Source organism: Martes martes, assembly GCF_963455335.1.
Source record: "Martes martes genome assembly, contig: scaffold_398, whole genome shotgun sequence".
Taxonomy (NCBI): domain Eukaryota; kingdom Metazoa; phylum Chordata; class Mammalia; order Carnivora; family Mustelidae; genus Martes; species Martes martes.
In genome coordinates, this window is record NW_027666362.1 from 11,422 (window position 1) to 34,207 (window position 22,786).

At 45.5% G+C, this 22,786-nt stretch overlaps 1 protein-coding gene across 2 annotated transcripts; it reads right to left on the reverse strand.

Moving 5' to 3' along the window:
• Positions 1-246: 246 nt before the first annotated feature.
• SPAG5 (sperm associated antigen 5) lies at positions 247-21,651 on the reverse strand (the record flags this gene model as incomplete). 2 transcript variants are annotated; one of them, XM_080831632.1, is made up of 24 exons in its annotated part: positions 247-447; positions 678-758; positions 889-963; positions 1,051-1,206; positions 1,374-1,454; positions 1,838-1,949; positions 2,067-2,187; positions 2,450-2,536; positions 2,650-2,761; positions 6,363-6,501; positions 6,932-7,065; positions 7,255-7,357; positions 7,437-7,584; positions 7,783-7,876; positions 8,242-8,355; positions 8,457-8,549; positions 8,673-8,792; positions 8,886-9,020; positions 9,108-9,200; positions 9,623-9,697; positions 14,963-15,140; positions 15,244-16,337; positions 21,224-21,349; positions 21,601-21,651. In XM_080831632.1, 24 exons carry the CDS (start codon positions 21,649-21,651, stop codon positions 376-378), a joined length of 3,594 nt encoding a protein of 1,197 aa, XP_080687758.1. In that variant the 3' UTR covers positions 247-375. The 2 variants fall into 2 exon arrangements, with proteins under 2 accessions (XP_080687758.1, XP_080687757.1); XM_080831631.1 differs by lacking the exon at positions 21,601-21,651 and having other exon boundaries at positions 21,224-21,343.
• Positions 21,652-22,786: the final 1,135 nt, after the last annotated feature.

Below are 22,786 nucleotides of genomic sequence, written 5' to 3' on the forward strand. Positions count from 1 at the left end.
GGACCTAGCCTAGAGGGGGATGGAGAAGGTAAGAGAATGAATCCTTGTCTGTCCCACCCCAGGCTAAGAGCCAGGGAACAAGCAGTCCAGTGCCCAGAGTGTTTGAGGAAGCAAGAGAAGGGAGGAGGAGCCTTTGGCTCTGGATGCAGGGGGAGGGTGGTATGGAGGGAGCCCAGGCAGGAGAGCCAACAAGGTTCTCTAACCTCATCCATCCCCCACACCCAAAAAACAGGACTCAGTGAACTTGAAGAAATACATTAAATATATTTTATTTAAATAACATTAAACACAGCTAGCTCTTTGTCCGTTGGTCCTGGTGTTGGGGTAAGGGAGTACTGCAGGTAAAGGGTGAAACAGATTCCAGCTTTCAGTTTCTTAGCTCAGAAATTCCAGCAATCCCTGTAGCTCCTTGCAACCCCTCACAACCTCTGGGATGGACTGCAGAGTCTGGGAGGAGGCATAAAAGGCAGCTTAGGGTCACAAGTCCAAGGCTCCCAGCCCCAGGAAGCACCAACTGGGTCAGAGGGGAGAAAGCAGAAGCCACAGAGAAGCCTGCAACAGTGAGTCAGGCCCAGGGCTCAGCACAGGCTGGGAACCACAGAGATGCTCCTGAGTACTTCCTGGGTTCAAGCCCTATGCCAGGCACCTTAGCTACATCAACTCCCTTCCTCCTTTACCTCATAAATATGCTGAACAATGTCATCTAGTTTCTTTAACTCCTTGTCAGAGCGCCGAAGATTCTCCTCTAGTATGTTTCTCTAGAAAACAGACAGGATGCATTAAGTCCTACACTCAGAAGAACAGCATAGCTTGTGGGGCAAGGAAAATATGGCAGAGCACTTGCTAGTAGTAGTGGGAAATGGCCCTGAATGGCATGGGAATTCTTACATGGCTCTGGAACTTGACCATGAGTTTTGCCTTCTCATTTTTCATCTCCAGAAACATCACCCTCAATTTGTCCACCTGTTGGTATATCCAGATCAGTAGAGGCACAGCCTAGGGTTTCCGCCAGCTGCCCAGCTCCTCTGCTAACTCTGAGTCACCTCTCACCTCTTGGGAGAGCCACACTTTCTCCTGGATCCAGTTAGTAGCCATAGGCTGACAGTCGGGGTTCAGCTGACCTGCTAGAGTCTCTTGGAGCACCTTAGTCTCTGTCTCCGCACGCCGAAGTGAGCGGGTGAGCTGGGTCACCTCCTCTCTAAGGCTCTGGGGATGAGAATGGAGAGATGTCCAGTAGCCCTCAAAGGGCCTCTCTACCCTCATTATCCCATGTGGTGAACAAGGGAAGACCAGGGATCCATTTCCCACCAAATTTGAGACTCTAGCCCTCAGGGACACAGAAGGCGGAGGGCCAGGCATCATACTGAACGTACTATGAGCTCGCCGCTCCTGTCTATCTGCTCTAGGATCTTCTCGTTCTGCTGTTGTATCACTTCCTGGAGCTCCTTTTCATTCTGTGAGGGAAAGGGAGGTAAGAAATACTGAGAGAGCTGGCTTCTTAGCAGCCCTTGCCAGGAGATAGGATTTAGTGTCTGACCCCTGTCCAATAACACCAATTGATAACACTCCAGTTCTTCCTCTAGGGCTACATCAGGCAAAGCATGTTTCAGTGTTGAGAGAGTTCTGCCAGAGTTCCTGACTTCTAGGTCATCCTGGGAGATGGGTCAGCCCACTGCTAATTCCCAAATGTGTGAAATGTCTGACCCCAGGAAGGGCAAAACTAGGGCAAGGATTGGAAAATCCCCACCACCCAGATTCCTGGAGAGACCATTGCTCCCAATGGGCCAATAGAGCTGCCCCAGTTCTTCATCGCCCCACTTCTAGGCCCCTCCTTCACCTTGTAGCGCAAGCACAAGGCCTGGTTCAGCTTCTCTATGTCTGCCTCTTTTGTCTTCTGGGCTTCCTGATGCTGTTCTTCCTGGGCCTGTAGCCTCGCCTGCAGATCACAACTAGGGGAGGGACAAATTCAGCATTATTTCTGTCCTCCCAGGTGCTGGCTGGGCCCTGGACATAAGGAGCTGTCTCACGTGACCCGCCCCCTCTGATCAAGACCACCCTCCACTCACATCTTTTGCTGCAGACTCCTGACAGCTTCCTCTTTAGACTCTTGCAGCAGGGAACACAGGCTTTGAAGCTCCAGAGTCATTGCACCCATTTCTGCCAGGCTCTTCTCCATGCCTGGGATCTCTGAAAGAGCAAGTGCTAGCTGGAAGCAGAGCCCTTGGGCTCTGGAGGAAGAAGTGTGGGTAGCCATCACCACCACAAGTCTTATCCATGTTCCCCACCCATAGGATTTGAATTTCCGGAACACTGCAGATCCCAAAAGGCAGAAATAAAATGAGCCCATGTAAAATTGAGGTTTTTAGAGCAAATTACTTCTCACTGCTTTACTCTTTATCATGAGGACCAGATCTAGAAATGAGGCAGGATCCCTGGAGCCCATCCTAACCTGTAGGCTGAAGGGAAACCATTGATGCTACTCGGGTGAAAGCACTCTTGTCACTTCCGAGCAAGGGCACAGGAGATGCTTCTGGCTCTGAAACAAAAACCAACCAAGGTAGAGGGCCCCTCTGGTGACCCAGTCAAGGGTCTGCCATAACAGAAGCCAGGGCCACAGCTCTCCCACCCTTAAATCCCAGGGCCTTTAACCTTCATCTGCCATTGCTATCAAGACATTTCCCAAGAAGGCGCTGTCAGTAGGCGGAGGGCATTCCTGGGCAGGAGCACAGGCTGTGCTTACCACGGGGGTCTCTGGTTCAGCCTAAAGGTAGAGGAGAAACATGGTCAGCGGCTCTTCAGGCTTAGTGATCTCTTGAACTTCCAGGTACCGAGCAGCCACCTCCTCTGGAATGCTGTTCCATCTACTCTTTTTTTTCTCTATCAGCACCTTCTCAATTAGCTCCTTTCCCAGATTTTAATTCTCTCACAAAAATAACAATTAAACACAGAAACCTTCTTAACTTAAATCCCATTTTTAAGCTGCCTTTTCTCTTTCCCCTCTGATCAAGAAAAAGATAAAGAAGCCTACATTTCCCGCCTAAAATTGTCACCATCTAGTGACTCCCTAGCCCACTACACTCAGTCTTCTTCCTCACCATTCCACCAAAACTCATTTGGTTCACTAACGGCATCCTTACTCTCAAATTCCACAGACATGTTTCAGCTCTTGTTTTACCTGACCTATTTGATAATCGATGACCATGTTCTTCTTTTAGAAACTTGCTTTTCTTGGGGCGCCTGGGTGGCTCAGTGGGTTAAAGCCTCTGCCTTCGGCCCAGGTCATGATCCCAGGGTCCTGGGACCAAGCCCCACATTGGGCTTTCTGCTCAGCAGGGAGCCTGCTTCCTCCCCCCTCTCTCTCTGCCTGCCTCTCTGCCTATTTGTGATCTCTGTCAAATTTAAAAAAAAAAAAATCTTAAAAGAAAGAAAATTCCTTTTCTCAGCTTCTGGGACATGACTCTCTCCTTCATACACACGTCTCATACCTTTCTGACTATTTCTTCTCTCTATCCACAGGTTGTTCCTTAAACTGTTGGACTCCTTTTGGTTCATCCTTGGCCTTCTTTATACTCTAATCCATTCCCCAGGCCTCGCCTTGGGGAACTCCACAAAAACAGCTACTACTACATGGATGAACTTTTTATCTGTCTCTCTCAAGCAGATTATTTTCCCAATCTCCAGACCCAAAGGCCTGTGAAAATCTACCAGAACGCTCCATAATCTACCTAAAATTTAGTTTACATAAGGCTGACCTCACCATTTTCCCTGTCCCATCCCACCAAAAATCTGTTCCTCCTCCAGTTTATGATCCTAGGGCCGGGGGATTGGGAGGGCAGCAAATGACAGCCTGTGGTTCATATCTGGCCTGCCACCTGTCTTGGTAAATAAGCTTTATTGAAGTACAGCCATACATTTATTTACATACTATCTGTGGCTGCTTTTGAGCTACAAAGGCAGAGTTGAGTAGTTAAGATAGTGACCACATGGCCAAAAAGACAAAAATACAATATTGTACCTTATGGGAAAAGTGTGCCACCCCCAGTTCTAGAAGGTATCATCATCTTTCCAGCAATTTTTTTTTAAAGATTTTATTTATTTATTTGACAGACAGAACACAAGTAGGCAGAAAGGCAGGCAGAGAGAGAGAAGGGAGGAAGCTGGCTCCCTGCTGAGCAGAGAGCCCGATGCGGGGCTCGATCCCAGGACCCTGGGATCATGACCTGAGCCGAAGGCAGAGGCTTTAATCCACTGAGCCACCCAGGCGCCCCTCTTTCCAGTGATTTAAAGATGACCCTTCACTCTTCCACCTTACTCCTACACCAAATTGGTCACCAGGTTCTATTACTTCTATTTTCTAAATACATATTCAATACATCCAGTCCACCCTTTCCTTTCTAACCCTTCTATAATCGCCATTAGTTCAAGCCTCCAGGCCTCCTGTCTACTTCTCTAGTCTTGTCTCCTTGTCATTCTTACTCCATATAGCTTCTATACTGAAAAGCTACTTCCCAGACTCCAAACCTGCCAAATTCCATATGAGCAGGGCCTTGTCTTGTTCACCTGGTCATGTTACAAGGTAGACACTATAAGAAGAGTACACACAGTGCCTCTCTGACTTTCATAGTCAGAAAGGCACTCTCTGACTTTGCCTAGTAGGCCTTCCTACATAACCCTGCCCCTGCCCCACCCCCACCTTCCAAACCTCAAGACTCTGCCCAAGGATCACCTGCTCTGAGAAGACATGCTAACTCTCAAAGGTATAACTGATGCTTCTTCCATGCAGACCTCTATCATGATCCCAAGTCAGGATGTCAAGGTTACACCTGTTTTCCCTGCAACACTGTAGATTCTTTCACATTTTCTGTGCTCAGCACACACTAGGGATCATACGATCATCAGATCATAAGCACTTCCAAATTTCAGGATCCTGGTTGTACCTTTCAATGTTGAATAAGCTAATTAACTATTCTGAAAGATACCAACAATTTATTGTGTGGTGTGCACTGTGGGAAAGCCAAAGAAGAAAGGCTAAATTTCTGTGTTGTTTTTTTTTTTTTTTTTTAAGATTTTATTTATTTGACAGAGAGAGCAAGATCACAAGTAGGCAGACAGGGTGTGGGAGGAAGCAAACTCTCTGCTTAGCAGAGAGCCTGATGCGGAGCTCGATCCCAGGACTCTGAGATTGTGACCTGAGCCAAAGACAGAGGCTTAACACACTGAGCCACATAGGTGCCCCCTCTTTTTTTTTTTTTTAATATTTATTTATTTGAGAGAGAGAGAAAGAGAGAGACGAGTGAATGCAGGGGGAGGGCCAGAGTGAGCGGGAGAAAGAGAAAATCTCCAGCAGACTCCCCACTGAGTGTGGAGCCCAGCTTGGGGCTTGATCTCATGATCCTGAGATCATGACCTGAGCTGAAATCGAGTTGGATGATTAACCAACCGAATCACACAGGTGTTCCATCTGCTTTCTTTAAACATCATAATCTAGATGAAGAGAACAGACACCCGAGGAAAACTAATGCAAGTGCAAAAGGAGAGTAAGTTCATGAAGAATACAGCAGGAGATCACTGAGTCCATGTGATTCTGGAACATTTTTTTTTTTTTTAAAGATTTTTTTTATTTATTTGTCAGAGAGAGTGAGCACAGGCAGACAGAGAGGCAGGCGAGGCAGAGGGAGAAGCAGGCTCCCCTGCTGAGCAAGGAGCCCGATACGGGACTCGATCCCAGGAGCCTGGGATCATGACCCGAGCCGAAGGCAGCCGCTCAACCAACTGAGCCACCCAGGCGTCCCGATTCTGGAACATTTGAAAGAAGTTGAAATAAGGAGGATAAAGAAAGGAAAAGGTATTTCTAGTTTAAAGACAGAGGAAAATGGGCATGGTAACAGCCCAAGGCTGGGTATGATTAGAGACGGGGCATGTATGATTAGAGGCGTGTAGTATACAGGCATTCTAGTTGGGGTAAAGCATTCATAATAGGCAGGAAACAGATGAAAAAAAGGATGACAGGATGAAGTCCTGTAGGTGACTAAAAGTCAGTGAAGGTCAGAGATGGAAGAAGAGTAGTGTTTTAGGAAGACCATTCTGTATGATAAAGATACAACTGGAAAAACTCTCATCAACTAGGAATAGAGAACTTCCTCAACCTACAAAAGCCTGCAGCTAACATCATACTTAAGAACAGGTATGAGGCACGGATGTCCCCTTTTACCCCTCCCTCTCCATGTAGTGGTGGAAGTTCTAGCTAATGCAGTAGGACAAGAAAAGGAAATAAAAAATCTACAGATTGGGAAGGAAGGAATAAAATTGTCTTTGGTTGAAGATATGATTGGAAAGGAAGAGACGGAATCCCTGGATCCTACCTTCTCCTTTAGTTTTGCCTGTAAGAAGAGGGTGAGTCTCCGTAGTTGCTCAGTCAGCACCCCTAGCTCTTGGGAATACTGGCGGGTCTTCTCCAGGTGTTGTTCCTGGTTCTCTGCTATGGTGCTAGCCAGGTTAGCCCTGAAATCAGGAAGGAATAGAGAAAATAGCCAAAGACCAGGCAACCTTCTCTGAACTCCTCTCCCAAATCCCCACACGGAGCTTTATTCAAAAAGGAAACATGGGGTGCCTGGGTGACTCAGTCAGTTGGGCATCTGACTCTTGATTTCGGCTCAGGTCATGATCTCAGAGTCCTGGGATCCAGCCCGGCCTCAGCCTCTGCACTCAGTGCGGGGTCTGCTGTCCCTCTCCCTCTAGTTCTCCCCCTTCTCATGCTCTCATTCTCTCTCTTTTGAATGAATAAATAACATCTTTAAAAAGAAAAAAAAAGAGAGAAAAACAAGAGGTTCTTGGATCCTGTCACAGTCTCCTTGGAGACTGCAGTTTCCGAAGTGCTCTGAGGAAGCATAAACACTTAGTAGGTGAAGCACAGAGATGGTAGAAATCTTACTTCAGGTTCTCCACAGTGTCCTTGAGGTCCTCACACTGCAGGCTGCGCTCCCGGAGTGCTTCCAGCGTGGTTTTCAACTGACACTCCACCTGGCCCAGCTCTAGGTGAGCAACCTGATTCTCTTGGTCTGCAAACTGGGGACACAGGAAAAGGAAGGAAGGCAAGGGGCGAGAGAGGGAGGGGGTGGAAATGAGCTAAGTGGGAAATTTCCGAGCCCTGGGAACAGAGACTTTTCCTGGTCCCCAGGCTCAAACGACACCAGCACAGCATCAGGTAAGAGGCACACTGCTCCCAGCTCCCCTGCCCCCAGCCATGTTCCTCACCTCCAGGGTCTCCTTCAGGTCTTGGACCTCCTTGGCCAGGACGGCCTGTTGCTGCTGCAGCTCTGCCTGCGTGTGTTTTAGTGCTGCCGCTTCCTTTTGCCATCTGCCAGAGACCTTCTGTTAGATCCCAGCCATCCTACACCCTGGGTGCCGACTGCCACCACAACCCAACAGTGACTCACTGAGTAGCCTGCTCCTCATTGCTCCGGGTCAGCTGGCAGAGCAACTCATCCTTCATGGCCAGGTCCTGGGTACAATGGGCATGCTGACTCTGTAGCTCTTTTAGCTGACTCTCCATGCTGGCCAGATTCTGCAGCTGAGCCCGGAGATCTAAACCAAAAGTATCCTAATGACACCATGTAGTCATCAGGCCAAAACCTCTCTGTTCTTCTGCTCTGAAAAAAATGCTCCAGAGCACTTCCTTGCTCTACTGCCACACGCCAGGCTTCAGCAGGGCACAGAGCTTGTTCATGTATGTATGTGTACGTACACACACACACACATACACACACACACACATACCCCTACCTGTTGCTAGGCGACTGTTTTCCAACTCCAGTTGTTCTATTTGGCCTTTGCAGTCCTCTAAATGGGTAGTAGCTTGTTCCAGCTCCCTGGCAACCTAGGAAGAAAAGATAGATTTTTCTCCTATGGTTCTTCCTGAATCAGGAATCCTAGGACACAGCCCAGCTTCTCTTTCTGGACAGAACAGCAAAGCACCTTGCTCCTGGGCAGCAACACTGCAGAAATAAGGTCCCCAGTAAGAAGCAGAAAGAGGAGAAAAGTTGCTGAAGAAGGTGCTAAAGAGAAAAGGAAACAACTGGGCCCAAAGCCATCTACAATGAAAGGACCTGGCTGGTCTCCAAACCCAGAGGAGAAAAAGGACACAACCAGGGAAAGAGGCTAATGATACCACTCATTAGAAAGGCCTTCTACGGAGAAGGAGGAGGAAACCAGGCCTAAGAAGTCCCCACTCCTGGTCTGTACCTGCTGCTTTTCCTCAATTGCAGCATCACGTTCCTGCAGGGTCTGCCAGCTCTTGGCTTTGAGTTTCTCTGTGAGTTGTTGAGACCGGCTCAGCAAGGCTGTCCATGTTACATACTAGCAGGGGAAGCAAGCAAGTCAGGAGAGCACATTCGAGGCAGGGCTTCTAACAGGATGGGCTGGAAGTAAAGAGTGATATAATGGCCCCAAATACTCACATCCAGCTGCATGGATATCCAGTCCTGTTGTAGGTTTGAAGTCAGACTTGCTGTCTGCTGAGCCACCTCTTTCTGCTCAGCATGAAGTCCAACCTACACAAGAAGGATTGCCTACAGAGACAGCCCCTTCCCTCTGGATACAACAGAGTGCGGGGATATGGCCTTCCTCCCGGTGTGTCAGCTGGGATCCCAGGGAAGAAAATGCCTTCAAATTACCAGCTGGGCCTGGGTCTCCTTCAAAAGGCCTCTGAAGTCCCCGGTGGATGCCAGGTCCTGTTCAAACTGGCTGATGCGCTGGCTGGCATGTGCACAGAAAGCCTCTAGCACAGCCTCAGCCTGTTGGGGGAAGAGGGCAAGTGACTCTGTGTTCCTGCAGGAACCCTGAGGAAGAGACCTCCCACATCCAGGAACAAAGGCCTGGCACCTTACCGCGTCCTTGCCTCTAAGGGCCATTTCCTCTTTGTGCTTTGCCTCCTCCCTTTCTGCTTTGAGGCTCTGGAGCCTTGCCTTCAACTTCTTCAACACGTCACAACAGCAGGAGACCAGGGTTTCTGCACGCCGAGACTACAAGATAAGAATCAGACACCGCGTCTGGTTCCTTTTTTTGGACTTTCAGTGTCACCAGAGTGCCTTCACCTTCGTGCTGCTTACCTCCTGACTCACGGCAGTTTTATCTTCCTCTAAGTGCAACAGAGATAGATGAAGCAAGGATATCAGCTCTTTAGAAGCCAGCACCCACGACTGCTGTAAAGTGAAAGGTGGTTAGGTTAGACCAGAGACAAAATAAAGTCACTAAGCCTGAAGTAATAACCTAGGGCACTGGGAGGGGAAACCACTGACCCCAGTTTTAAGCTCCCAGTAGGGAGAAGAGAATCACCATCTGCTAACCACCCAGGACTCTCCATTCTTTTTTTTTTTTTTTAAGGTTTTATTTATTTATTTGAGAGAGAGAGATCACAAGTATGCAGAGAGGCAGGCAGAGAAAGAGAGAGGGAAGTAGGCTCCCCGCCGAGCAGAGAGCCCGATGAGGGGTCTCCCAGGACCCTGATATCATGACCTGAGCCGAAGGCAGCGGCCCAACCCACTGAACCACCCAGGCGCCCCAAGACTCTATTCTTGATCGTCACAGGAGACCCAGAGATGGTGTAAAGGCAATCAGTACTTACCATGACATTCCTGGCCTGCTGCAGAGCCTGTCCAATCTCTTGGCTCTCCTGAAGATGCTGAGGTTTCTTACTTATCTAGTCAGAGAAACAGAGGTGTGCCCTTTGCATAGGCAACATGCCCCACCAGCGCCACATTCCCGCTCCCATCTGCCAAGATCCAGGAGCCTCTCCTATTAAAAGCAGGACCAAGGCTCACAGCTCTAGGAAACTGAGTCAGAAAAAAATCCAGAGGTACATAAAAAATTCCTTTTCAAAATAACCTTTTTTCTAACTATCAGGATGACATGTGTTCAAAGGTTTATAAAAGTTTGGAAATATAGAGTGAATAAAATGGAAAAAGAAGCCATTAATAATTTCACCATCTGGAGTAATGATTCTTTTTTTTTTTTTTTTTTTTAAGATGTAATCTATTTATTTGAGAGACAACAAGCATGAGTGGGGAGAGGGACAGAGGGAGAAGGACAGGGCCAAGCAGACTCCCTGCTGACCTCGGAGCCAGACCCAGGACTCTAACCCAGGACCCTGAGATCATGATCCGAGCAGAAATCAAGAGTTGGCCACTTAACCGATTGACCCGCCCAAGGACCCCTAAAGCAATGATTCTTAACCAACAGTATAGCAACTACCCTGAAAGATTTCACTAAAACTCCACACCAGAGATTTTCTGGCTATAGGGATTTGCTGTAACTGAGGAGTATATTACTTCCCTCAGGTGTCAGGGAGACTACTGATTTAGAAAGAAACTACCATATTCAGGGGGCCTGGGTGGCTCAGGTCATGATCCTGGAGTCCTGGGATCGAGCCCTGCATTGGGCTCTCCCTGCTCTGCCTGCCACTCCCCTTGCTTGTGCTCTATCAAATAAATAAAATCTTGAAAAAAGAAACTACCCTATTCAATAAATTCTAAGATGATTATCTTTTTATACAATAGTGCCACTGAAATTGGGATGCATCTTTATACTGACAGTGTTTTAGGTATGATGAAAGACAGTAATGCTTAAGAAAATCACAACTGAGATTATAACATAAATAAACGTGGGGTCCTGCTTCTATTACTTAATTTCATTATATTAATGTTATTTAACCCTGAGTTTATATTCACTCTCTTCACTGAAATAGCCTGAGACTGGAACATCTGCTTTAGGGGGACCTATCAAAGTAGAGTACACTCATTTTTCACTTCTGCTGATACTTTACCTTACCTTGAAGTCTCTCAGAAATTATCTAAACTCTGATTTCCTTTCTTTTTTTTTTATTTCCTTTCTTTAAAAGCCATGACTTATGTTATACTTCCTTTCCATGTTATTAAAAACTCTCCATAAGCATACTTTAAAATTACGTTGTGGGGCGCCTGGGTGGTTGTCAGTTGGTTAAGCATCTGCCTTTGGCTTAGGTCATGATCTCCAGGTCCTGAGATCTAGCATGGCTCCCTGCTCAGCAGGGAGTCTGCTTCTCTCTCTTTCTCTCCCTCAGCCCCTCCCCCTGCTCATTCTCTCTCTTTCTCTCTCTCAAATAAATAAACATCTTTAAATAAATGAAATTACATTGCAGAATATCCCATCTCATGATGTACCATTATTTTTCATTACATTTTTTCGTCATTTCGAAAAAAGCTACTGTCTTTATGCAGCATTTTTTTTTAACTCTTAGGATACATCCCTAGAAGTGGAACTACTGGGTCAAAAAGTTTGAATTGCTTTAACGGTCTTACTTAAACTACTTCCAAAAAAGGTTGAACCAATTTATACACCCTACTGACAATGGGACAATACTTACCAGTATTATCTATTTTATTTTTTGCCATTTTGTGAGACGAAAATAGTTTTAATTTCATTTAATTTCATTGTTTTAATTTGTAATTCTCTTAATTCCTAGTAACCTTCTCGAATATTTCTTAGTCGTTTTTCTCATTCTCTGTCTATGCATTATTTTAGTGCAGATAAAAATTAGTATGCTGTGTAGAGTGGAAAGGTATGATCTTGAGACAGCAGAGCCATACAAAGACTCAGGTTCTGAGAGAAAAGCCCAGAAATGTCATTACTGCTGAAAGGCAGCCATCATCTGAGACAAAACCTGTGGGAGCAGCAGTGCTGAGTCATGATGTTACAGCAGTCTGGATTTAAGGGGACAGAGCTTGTGGCATTCGCTGCTCCCCTCCCCTGCAGAGCAGCCATTATTCCCCACCACATCGTGTGTGGTAAGGCCCTGCAGCACTCTGTGAGCCCCGGGCAGGGCACGCACGCTCCTCAGATCAGGGCAGTCAGGCAAGTGATGAGGTTAGTGTGACGGAGGCAGCCAAGCGGGAAGGACCGGGTAATGGGATGGGGAATAGGGAATGGCGGCAGGTGTTGTCACTGCCTTTCTTTGGCTCTGGCTCAGTGGCCTCCAAAGGGATTTGGCAAGCTTCAGGGAAGAGAGGGGAAGAAGGTCAGGATTTTGGCAGAAGGTAAAGTTGAGGATATTTTCAACCCCAGGTCTCTGGGCATTTGGAGACCAGCTCTTCTTAGCAGCAGCTACCCGTTATCTCAAAGGCCACAAGACTCTCAATTCCTCACAAGGAATTCAACTTACAAGGCTCTCAATTCCTTCCCTGGACACCATTCCCTTCCTTTTCTCAACCTGCGCTGTCACAACTAGAATCCTCTAGAATAGTGGTCTTTAAACTGTTTTCCTCTCGTATCTCACAGAATAACCTTGAAAGACTGAGTATGCTTAAGTTTAAAATGTTATAAAAGCTGTAATTTTAACCATGTTATAAATATTGATAGTTTGAGGGGTGCTTAGGTGGCTCAGTGGGTTAAAGCCTCTGCCTTCCGGCTCAGGTCATGGTCTTAGGGTCCTGGGATCAAGCCCTGCATCAGGTTCTCTGCTCAGCGGGGAATCTGCTTCCTCCTCTCTCTCTGCCTGCCTCTCTGACTACTTGTAATCTCTATCAAATAAATAAATAAAATATTTTAAAAATATATATTGATAGTTTGAGGGGTGCCTGGGTGGCTTAGTTGGGTAAGCTTCTGCCTTCGGCTGGGGTCATGATCGCAGGGTCCTGGAACTGAGCCCCACATCAGGCTCCATGCTCAGCATGCTCTCTCGCTCATTCTCTCTCAAATAAATAAATAAAATCTTAAATAAATATATAAATAAATAAATATTGGTAGTTTGGAATAAAACTGTTAAATCACTCTTCAATATATCCAATGGTATAAATACTACACATACCATAATGATTTAATACCTACTTGATGCCATTAAAAAATGAATAAACAGGGACGCCTGGGTGGCTCAGTTGGTTGGGCCGCTGCCTTCGGCTCAGGTCATGATCCCGAGATCCTGGGATCGAGTCCCACATCGGGCTCCTTACTCAGCAGGGAGCCTGCTTCTCTCGCCGTCTCTGCCTGCCTCTCTGCCTGCTTGTGTGTACTCTCTCTCTGACAAATAAACAAATAAAATCTTTCTAAAAAAAATAAATAAATAAAATAAACAGGGGCCCCTGGGTGCCTCAGCCGGTTAAGCGTCTGCCTTTGGCTCAGGTCATGATCCCAGGGTCTTGGGATTGAGCCCTGCATCAGGCTCCCCACTCAGCAGGAGCCTGCTTCTCCCTCTCCCTCTGCTCCCCTGTTCCCGCTTTCTCATTCACTCTCTATCTCAAATAGTTAAATAAAATCTTTTTTTAAAAAATCCATAAACAGGGGCACCTGGGTGGCTCAGTGGGTTAAAGCCTCTGCTTTCGGCTCAGGTCATGGTCTCAGGGTCTTGGGATCGAGCCCCGCTTCTGGCTCTCTGCTCAGCAGGGAGCCTGCTTCCTCCTCTCTCTCTCTGCCTGCCTCTCGGCCTACTTGTGATCTCTGTCAAATAAATAAATAAAATCTTTAAAAAAGAAATAAATAAAAATAAATAAATAATGCATAAACAGAGGCCCCTGGGTGGCTCAGTCAGTTAAGCATCCAACTCTTGCTTTTGGCTCAGGTCATGATCTCACGGTCCTGGGATCAAGCCCCACATGGGGCTCTGCACTCAGTAGGGTGTTCACATGAGGATCCTCTCTCTCCCTTTCCCTCTGCCTCTGCCCCCACGCACATGTACACTCTCTCTCAAATAAATAAATAAATCTTTTTAAAAAATGCACACACAAGCTCTTCTTAAAGGTCAGAAATTTTAAAAATAAATAAATAAAATAAAATAATAATAAAAATAAATTTTAAAAATTTAAAAAATTTAAAAATAAATTTTAAAAATAAAATAATTTAAAACAAAAAAAGATCAGAAATTTGGGGGCCCCTGGGTGGCTCAGTTGATTAAACATCTGACTCTTGATTTCAGCTCAGGTCATGATTTCAGGGTGGTGAGATCAAGCCCTATGTCAGGCTCTACTCTCAGGGGGGAGTTTGCTTCTCTCCTCCCTCTCCCTCTGCCTCTGCATGTATGCACATTCTCCCTCTCAACTAAATAAATCTTTAAAAAGAGTCAAATTTTTTATCATCCCTTTTCTTCCTTGAACCTTGTATTTTCACTCTCTGAATTTTATCCTCATATATTTTAAGTCTATCATATATTGTCTATTTATTATTAATCAATATCTCTGCAACAACAGAAGTCCATTTAACCCAGTAACATTTTATTGGGAATAATCTATTAATAAAAAGGACAGCAATTCCCTGCCCTTATTAACTCACGTGTCTGTGGATTACTGTAATTCCTACACTAAGACATGCCTCAGCAACAATTCTATGCTGATTTTCCTTTCTTCTAGATGTAAGAACTGAGAATCTGCTTCACATAAATAATGGGAATAAGTAGGGATGGAGGAAGAAAAGACCCAATTCTAGGCACTCCTTTGGAGATATATGCCAAAAATCTCAACAGTGAACTTCGGTCAAAATTTTTAATAATCCACATGATGTGTTACGTTACCATTGCAGCCATTTGCTTTCTCAGCATGTGCACAAAGATTTTCTATTGTCCTTTGATTGCTATTCCTTGACAATTTAAGATTCAGGATAGGTCGTGAATAAGCTGCTCTTTAGTAAAGTAGGAAAGGGCCATTGAGAATGGGGAAGTAGGAAAGAAAAAAATTAGTTAAGAATACATGTGTGGTGATTCACAGACCTGTACCCCTGGGGCTAATTATACATTATATGTTAATAAAAAATTAAAATTAAAAAAAAAAAGTACATGTGAAAGATGAACATCTAGAAACATCTAGAACATCTAGAAACAATATCCCCTTGGAAAATGATGATGTATCCCAGGGGTATGAGTACCCACAGCTCTAAGGGATTTTCCAGATCCTCAGCTTTTATACATATTTTAAAGAAGAGGGCCCACTGGGAAGAACCTTCTTACCCCACTGGGAGATGTGTCAGTCTGTGTGCTGCTGTCCCGAACCTCTGAGTGAGGGACAGTCAGCTGGCTCTTCCAGTCCCGCAGCTGGCGGGAGAGAACCTCCAGGAGGACGAGAGAGTTCAGCAGGTTATCTTCTAGGTCATGTCGAGATAAGGCAGTCAGATCCAGAGGACGGTTGCTGCAGCAAGAAAAGAACATGAGAAGAAAGAAAGGGTGAGGGGATGGGAGCAGCAGGTCCTGGTTAATAGAGCCCAGGGGCACAAAGATACAGGGACACTTACCCCCATAGGAGGTGCTCTGTCTCAGAAGTACCATCCTTGATATCTGCTGGGCCTGTCTGTGAGGTGTTTGTACTCTTTTCCTGTGCTGCTGGGGGAGTAAACCAAGTCCCCACCGAGCAAGTAGGGAAAGGGGTAGTGCTAATCGCAGCATCCCGAAGCACAGAGGGAAGGGATAAGCTCTGGCGGAGATTTTCCAGCATAATCGAAGTATTTACATCTTTTTCCAGCCAGGCCAGTGGGGACATCCAAGGCCCTGTATCAGAGATGAGAACCCTACCAGCATCTTCTACTGCTGGGTCTGGAGCTGCCTGGGATTCCATCTCTCCTGGATTTGGAGTTAGGCATGTGGATGGAGTATCTCCCATATTTGAGACAAGTGCTTGATCTCCTAACTCAACCTTCTCAGGGAGTGTGGGAAAGCTAAGTTCTCTTTCCTCTACAGATCTGTGCTCTACAATTTCCTCCCCTGGGTCCACATGACTGGTAGGGAAATCTGCTGCTAAGGCAGTTGAAGGGGAGAGCCAGAGCATGGAGGGAGGCAAGAAGATATTACTTTCCGAAGGGACGAAGTCCTCAACCACAGCCTCTGTCCTACCACCCCTGAGGTTTTCTTTGGAGCAGTGTGGCTGTTGCTCTGAACAGGGATTTGGTAGACACTCCAAGATATGGGATGGAGAATGTGGAAATGTAGGTTTCTCAGGCATAGCGGGAACAACTTCTGAAAAGCTGTCTTCTTTGCAGGCTGCCACCCCTTCTCTTAGCAGATCTCCGGGCCTCAGAGGCTCATCTGGAGAGATGCTGTTTGTCTCTGTCATAGTATCTAAATGAGCTTCAAGTGTAACGTCTTGCTGCTGTCTCACTGGAGAGGGTTCAAGGGCCATGGTTTTAACCACATTGTTGTCCAGTGGATCTATAGCTTCCTCAGATATTTTGGGAGTAGAGTTGGTTTGGGGATTCAGATCTAGGGGCTGCTCATCTGATTCATGCTGACAAGGATCTTTTAGCCACTTTGAGAGATGGGTGAACTGTTCTGAAGGGGAATCTGTCCTCTTGGCATTGATAAAATCGGGTGGAGATGCGGTGTTGCTGCTTTCCTGCCAAAGAAAACAAAAGGAGGTGACCAAGGCAGTCAATTCAGGTTTCCAACATATAATTATGGGTACAGAATATTGTCTGAACTCAAAGGAAGAGTTTTCATTACCTCTGTGTAGGTAAAATTTGGCTAAGCCTTGCTGCTCACTAAAGAAACCCTAAACTAAACCCTAACTAAAGCTGGGAAACCAACTTAGGTCTTTGCAAGTGAACAAGCCTACAATACAAACAAGGCTGAGATAATCTATCCATATCCTGGGGAGATGGTAGCTTGAATGTGACCCCACTTGTCTCCAATCCTAACTCCAACCCACTTTTAGAGGAATGGGTAGGAACGATCTCTAGGTAAGCTCTGCCAGACTCTAGAGTTGCTCCAAGATTTTCCCTCTTCTGGGATAGATGTGAAATTGGGGACCAGAGTTAGTGTACTGTCTTGCTGGGGCCCACAGAGATCTATGGACCCTAGGAAAAAGGGCAACGTCGACCTGAAGTAGTGACCTAGTCTCCTTGGCCTCAAGAGCTGAGAGTGTCCTGAAACACATGGGATGAATCCATTTAACCCTTGGGATTTTTAGAGCTCTAACCTTTACAGCAGAGGAAAATGAAGAGCAGAGACTTCCTCCTGGTGTCTCATAAAGGACTGATAACCCCCCACATGCTGGTTCACAGCGACAAAGACCACTGTGCCTTCTACCACCAGCAGGGCTGCTGGTCCTGAGACTCAATGAACAAGAAAAGGAAAATATGAATGTAGTTAAATGGATCTAGTAGCCACAGAAAGGACAAATCCTAAGATAGTTAGAAAAAGTAGACCCTAACAAAACAGCTGATAGAAGAAACAGATGACAATGGAAGAAGATTTGAGTACAACAATACACATATACAAAGACCTTCCGGAAATAGTAAAAAGTACTTTTAAACAAAAAATTCAGCAAAGTGAATTAAAAGAGGATAGTACAATACACACACACAAAGCCCTTCTGGAAATAATAAATATTACTTTAAATTTAAAAATTCAATAAAATGAATTGAAAGACAATGATCAGAGTAGAGGTTGGAATTACTGGCCCGGATCATCAAGTGGAAAAGTATCTTAAAGCAAAGACAAAAATACAAAGAAATATAAACCTTAGGGAAGACCTAAAAGAATTGGAAGATAAATACAGTAAATCTAACATGTGAAGAAAAAAAGTTCCATGAAGAAATTAACAAATTTTAAAATTAACAATATTTAATTATTAACAAATTAACAAATATTATAATTAACAAATATTATAAGAAAGTTTCTCCAAGGTAAAGAAAGACCAGAGTTTGCATATTGAAATGGCTCACCAAGTTCCAAGCAAGACTGTTAAGAAAAAATAAAATTACTGAAGTATATAAGGAAGATAAAACTATTTCAGAAGCTTGAGATAGAAAGACCAATTATTTACCAAAAAAATCCCCCAAAAAACAAAAAATCAGACTTACATGAAATCTCTCATTTACATCAGTGGGTAAAACTTTAAAACATAAGGTTAAGCTAAAAAGGGCTTCTGATATTCTGGCAATTTGCTGACCGAGTGTTGATTACAATGACAGGTGCTTCATACAAATTTGTTAATTTGTATATTTTATGTACTTTCACACATTTTATTTCAGTTTTTTAAGATTTTATTTATTTACTTATTTGTCAGAGGAAGAGAGCACAAGCAGGCAGAGTGACAGGCAGAGGCAGAGAGAGAAGCAGCCTCCTGGCTTAGCAAGGATCCCAGGACCCCGGGATCATGACCCGAGCCAAAGGCAGTGGCTTAATGGACTGAGCCACCCAGGCGTCCCTTTATTTCAGTTTTGGTTGTTTTTTTTTTCAGTTTTTAAAAGTTTTTCTTTCAAAGTGCTTTAAAGGAAAAGTAGAAAATAAAGTGATGACAAAGAGACATGAGGTAAAAGCAAACAAAGAGAGCAAAGACAGCAATATTAGTAAGGTTAGAGCACTACTGTGATAAAAGACATAAATGAAGATATGAAATAAAAAACATTATTTAGTTTCTGAGCTGTTTATTGCATACTGATGCAATAAACAGCTCAGAAACTAAATAAACAAACCAAAGACTCTGAGAAATGTAAAAGTGCACTTATAGTTTTTGCCGTGTTTATCAAGTTCCTATTCATTTTTTTAAAAAATCACTTCTGGAAAAAAATACTTGAAAATCTTAAAACTGGTAATATATAATATATAAAGAACTCTAACAATTCAACAACAACAACAAAATAACCCAATTTTAAAATGGGCAAAAAGGGGCTCCTGGGTGGCTCAGTGGGTTAAGCCTCTGCCTTCAGCTCAGGTCATGGTTTCAGGGTCCTGGGATCGAGCCCCACATCAGGCTCTCTGCTCAGCAGGGAGCCTGCTTCCTCTCTCTCTCTGCCTGCCTCTCTGCCTACTTGTGATCTTTCTCTGTCAAATAAATAAATAAAATCTTTAAAAAAAATGGGCAAAAAATTGGGGCGCCTGGGTGGCTCGGTTGGTTAATCGACTGCCTTAGGCTCAGGTCATGATCCTGGAGTCCTAGGATCGAGTCCCACAGGGAGCCTGCTTCTCCCTCTGACCCTTCCCCCTTCTCATGCTCTCTCTCTCTCATTCTCTTTCAAATAAATAAACAAAATCTTTAAAAAAATGGATGAAAAACTTTAAAATAGACATTTCTTGAGGTAATACATACGAATGACCAACAAGTACATGAAAAGATCCTCAACATCACTAATCATTAGGGAAATGCAAATAAAAACCACAATGACATAACACCTCACACCCATTAAAATGGCCACTATCAAAAACAAAACAAAAAGTACCAAGTGTTGGTGAGGATGTGGAAAATTACTTTAAGGATTTATTTATTTATTTGAGAGAGAGAGAGACAGAGAGAGAGCACAAGTACACGCATGGGAGAGCAGGGAAAGGGAGGCAGGTACTTTTTTTTTTTAACCTAGACTGTACTAATATGGTAAATTACAATTAAATAAAACTAAAATTTATTTTATTTTTAATTAAAAAATTTTTTTAGATTTTATTTATTTGACAGAGAAAGACACAGTGAGAGAGAGCACGCAAGCCGGGGGTGGGGGGGGTCGGTCGGGTGGGGGGGGCGGGCGGTTGGTGGGAGAGGGAGAAGCAGGCTTCCTGATGTGCAAGGAGCCCAATGTAGGGCTTGCTCCCAGGACCCTGGGGTCCTGACCTGAGCCAAAGACAGCGACTTAACTGACTGAGCCACCCAGGCTCCCCTAAAAGTCAAAATTTAGGTCCTCAGTCATATTAACTACCTTTCAAGTGCTCAACAGCCACAAAACTCATGGCCACAATACTGGACAACACATATTATCAAACATTTCCTTCAACCCAGAAAGTTTTGGGTTTTTTTTTTTAAACACAAAGTTTTTGTGTTTTTTTTTTAAGATTTATTTATTTATTTGAGAGAGAGAGAGAGAGAGAATGAGGGTGAGCGAGCAGGGGGAGGGGCAGGAGAGGGAGAGGAGAAGCAGACTGCAGAGCCAACATGGGGCTCAATCCCATGATCCTGAGAGGACAACCTGAGCTGAAACCAAGAGTCAGATGCTCAAATGACAGCGCCCCACCAGAAAGTTCTATTGGCCAGTAGGTGTTAAAACAGTGTTTTTAAGAAAGGCCGCTACCATTATACATATGTTATTCAGGAAGTCTCTGTTTTTACATATTCTTCTTTCCTCCTCTAACCTATTTTATTTATATTGTATCTCAAAAATAATTCAGACTCCAAAGGAGCAGCGGAATGGCTTAGGGGGTGGAGCATGCAACTCTTAAATTCAAGCCCCACTTTGGGTATGGAGCCTACTAAAGAAAAAATAAAAATAGGGACACTTGGGTGGCTCAATCTGTTTATTGGCTGTCTTTGGCTCAGGTCGTGATCCCAGAGTCCTGGGATTGAGTTCCCCCGCATTGGGCTCCTTGCTCAGCAGGAAGCCTGCTTCTCTCTCGGCCTCTGCCTGCCACTCTGCCTGCTTGTGTGCTCTCTCTCTCTCTAATAAATAAAAATGTTACAAATAATTTAGGCTGCATGAAAAAGGACAGATAGAGGTTAATGAGATACAAAATCATAGAAAAGAAAAAGGAAGCAAATCTTCCTATTTCGAGGAGTAACAGTAGCTATATCTGATGATCAAATTTGACCCTGAGCTCTCTAGAAGCCAGAGCAAGAGGGAAAATTCGGTAACTACCTAGTTCTCCTTATCTGAAAGAAAGAGAAGAGGATAGCAATTTCTTGAGGAAGACAAGTATCCCAGGCAGTTAAGTTATAAAAAAGAAATTTCTTTGAGGAATTTTATAGAGGGGTCAATCTCCTTCCTTGGCAAGTTTTTACAACAACTGAAGAGCAGTTTCCACGTGGCTACTTCTCTCAAGACTTTTGAAAAAAGTACAACTCAGTGAGGGCAATTCTACATGGGGCTAGTTTAAAAGAAGCCGGTCCAGGTACCCTGCCTTCTAGTGGGGTAACTTGATCAGGAAGAGTTCTGGCAACCTCTTGGAATGAACGTGGATATTGCCTCACTGTGGCAGCTGACTGATCTCTGCGTGTGAGCCCACGTTAGCGGGGGAACCACTAACCAAAGTGATAGTGTTTCTCAGTAGTTTGGTAAAGGTTTAACGGGGGAGAAGGTGATAAAAACTAACAGCTAAATAGAGGTCTGGGTTCCCCGTGGATTTCCTTTAACCACCCTAGGGCACCTCTCTGTTGGCCTGAATAGCTGTAAATGGATGTCACTAAGGCAGAAGACTTCATTATCCTTATTAATTACGTTCCAGCCTTGGCCCTCTGTTCCTCTGAGCTCTCGACCTCGGCGAAGAGCCCAGTTGAGAAGCCGGCCAGGCGAATCTCACCTGCAATCCCAGCTTGCACAGTGATGAGGTCGGCGAGTAGCCTATCGGGGGCCCTTTTCCAGAGTTGGTGAGGGCACCGGGCTGCAGGATAAGTTCTCGGAGAGGAGTTCTCATAGCTGGTTTTCCCTGAGAAAGCAGAGTGTGAGAAAGCCTGGGCTGGGCCATGCCGGCCCCTCTTCCCTAAGAAGCTCCTGGGGCAATAGGAAGAGTAGACTTCCACTGCAGCCGCGCTTAAGCTGCAGGACCGGTAATAGACCACACACACACACCCTTCCCCTGGTTCCCCTCGACCCAGCTTTCCAGGACACTCGGCGTTGCGGCGTCCCGCCCCGAAGCCCCGACCCAGCTCTCTCCGTCCCTGAGGTTCTCTTGCTCACCGGCTGGGGCGAAGGCGACAGGCTAACGTTCAGTTTTTTCACCCGCCACATTTTCACCACAGAACGCGCAGCGATCACCTTCCAGACCCAAAAGCAGACGCCATGTTCACCCGCCGTCTTTATTTGAAACTGCGCCGCGTCTCTCGATTGGCTGCGAGGGCCTTAGGTGCGTCGGCCTAGTGGTCCGCAGCGGGCTTGAGCCTGGAGGAGGAGGCGGGGCTTAAGATGGCCCCGCCCCGCCCCCACCCACGGGCTCGCGGGCCCCTCGCGCTGTCTTTAAGGACCGGAGTCTTCACCACCTGCGCAGGAGGGGGTTTGAGGTTTGGAAGTCCCCGGGGCCCGAGGCCGGTTTTGTGGTCTCACCTCGGGGCGGGTACCCAGGTAGCGGGAGAGTCAAAGAGTCTGTCCCTCCCGCTTCCAGTGGACTCTCCTCACACTCTGCCCGAAAAGTGTCTCGGTCGCCTGGCCACAGGTGTCTCCCCAGGTTTGCCTTAGTTACCTGGCGCCTCAGCCTTGACGGGGAAGTGCGGGCCGGGGAGCGCGGAAGGGAGAGGGGAGTGGAGCCTTCTGTAACGAGACCTGGTGGGTCTGCGCGCGTGGGCCTTACGTCGGGGGTGGCCTGAGCTGTAATTTAGCCTCTTCGGAATTTCTCGTGTTTTCCTGGGACTTACACAGAGCCTGCTACAAGTTTACGGGAACAACAGCTAACCAGTATTGAACATTTATTTTGTACCTGGCACTGTTCCAGATGCTTTATCTATATCAACTCCTCTAATCCTCCTAAGGACCTGTGAAGTAGGTGATGTAAATATCACTCCTTTGCAGACAAGAAACTGAGTCCTAATGAAATTGGCCCCGGTAGTAAACGACAGAGTGGAGATTTCAACCCACACCACCAACTAACGACAAGACTGTATTCTCCTGTGGGCCTGAATCGCCTCCATGGGAAGTCTAGCTATTGAAGGTGGACCTGATTTTTGGAAACAGCCTAATGTAAGTATTGAGTTCATGATAAAGTGTGTTCATTGCAACACTCACTGTACCTTATTTATACTCTGAGGTGTTAATGAATTTGGAAAAGGAAATCAGCCAAAGAGGAGGAATTATAAATTTGTCATGAACTATAGGGCTTTCAGGTGATGAGCTCCTATTCAACCCTGGGGTCTGATACTATAGCCACTAGCCA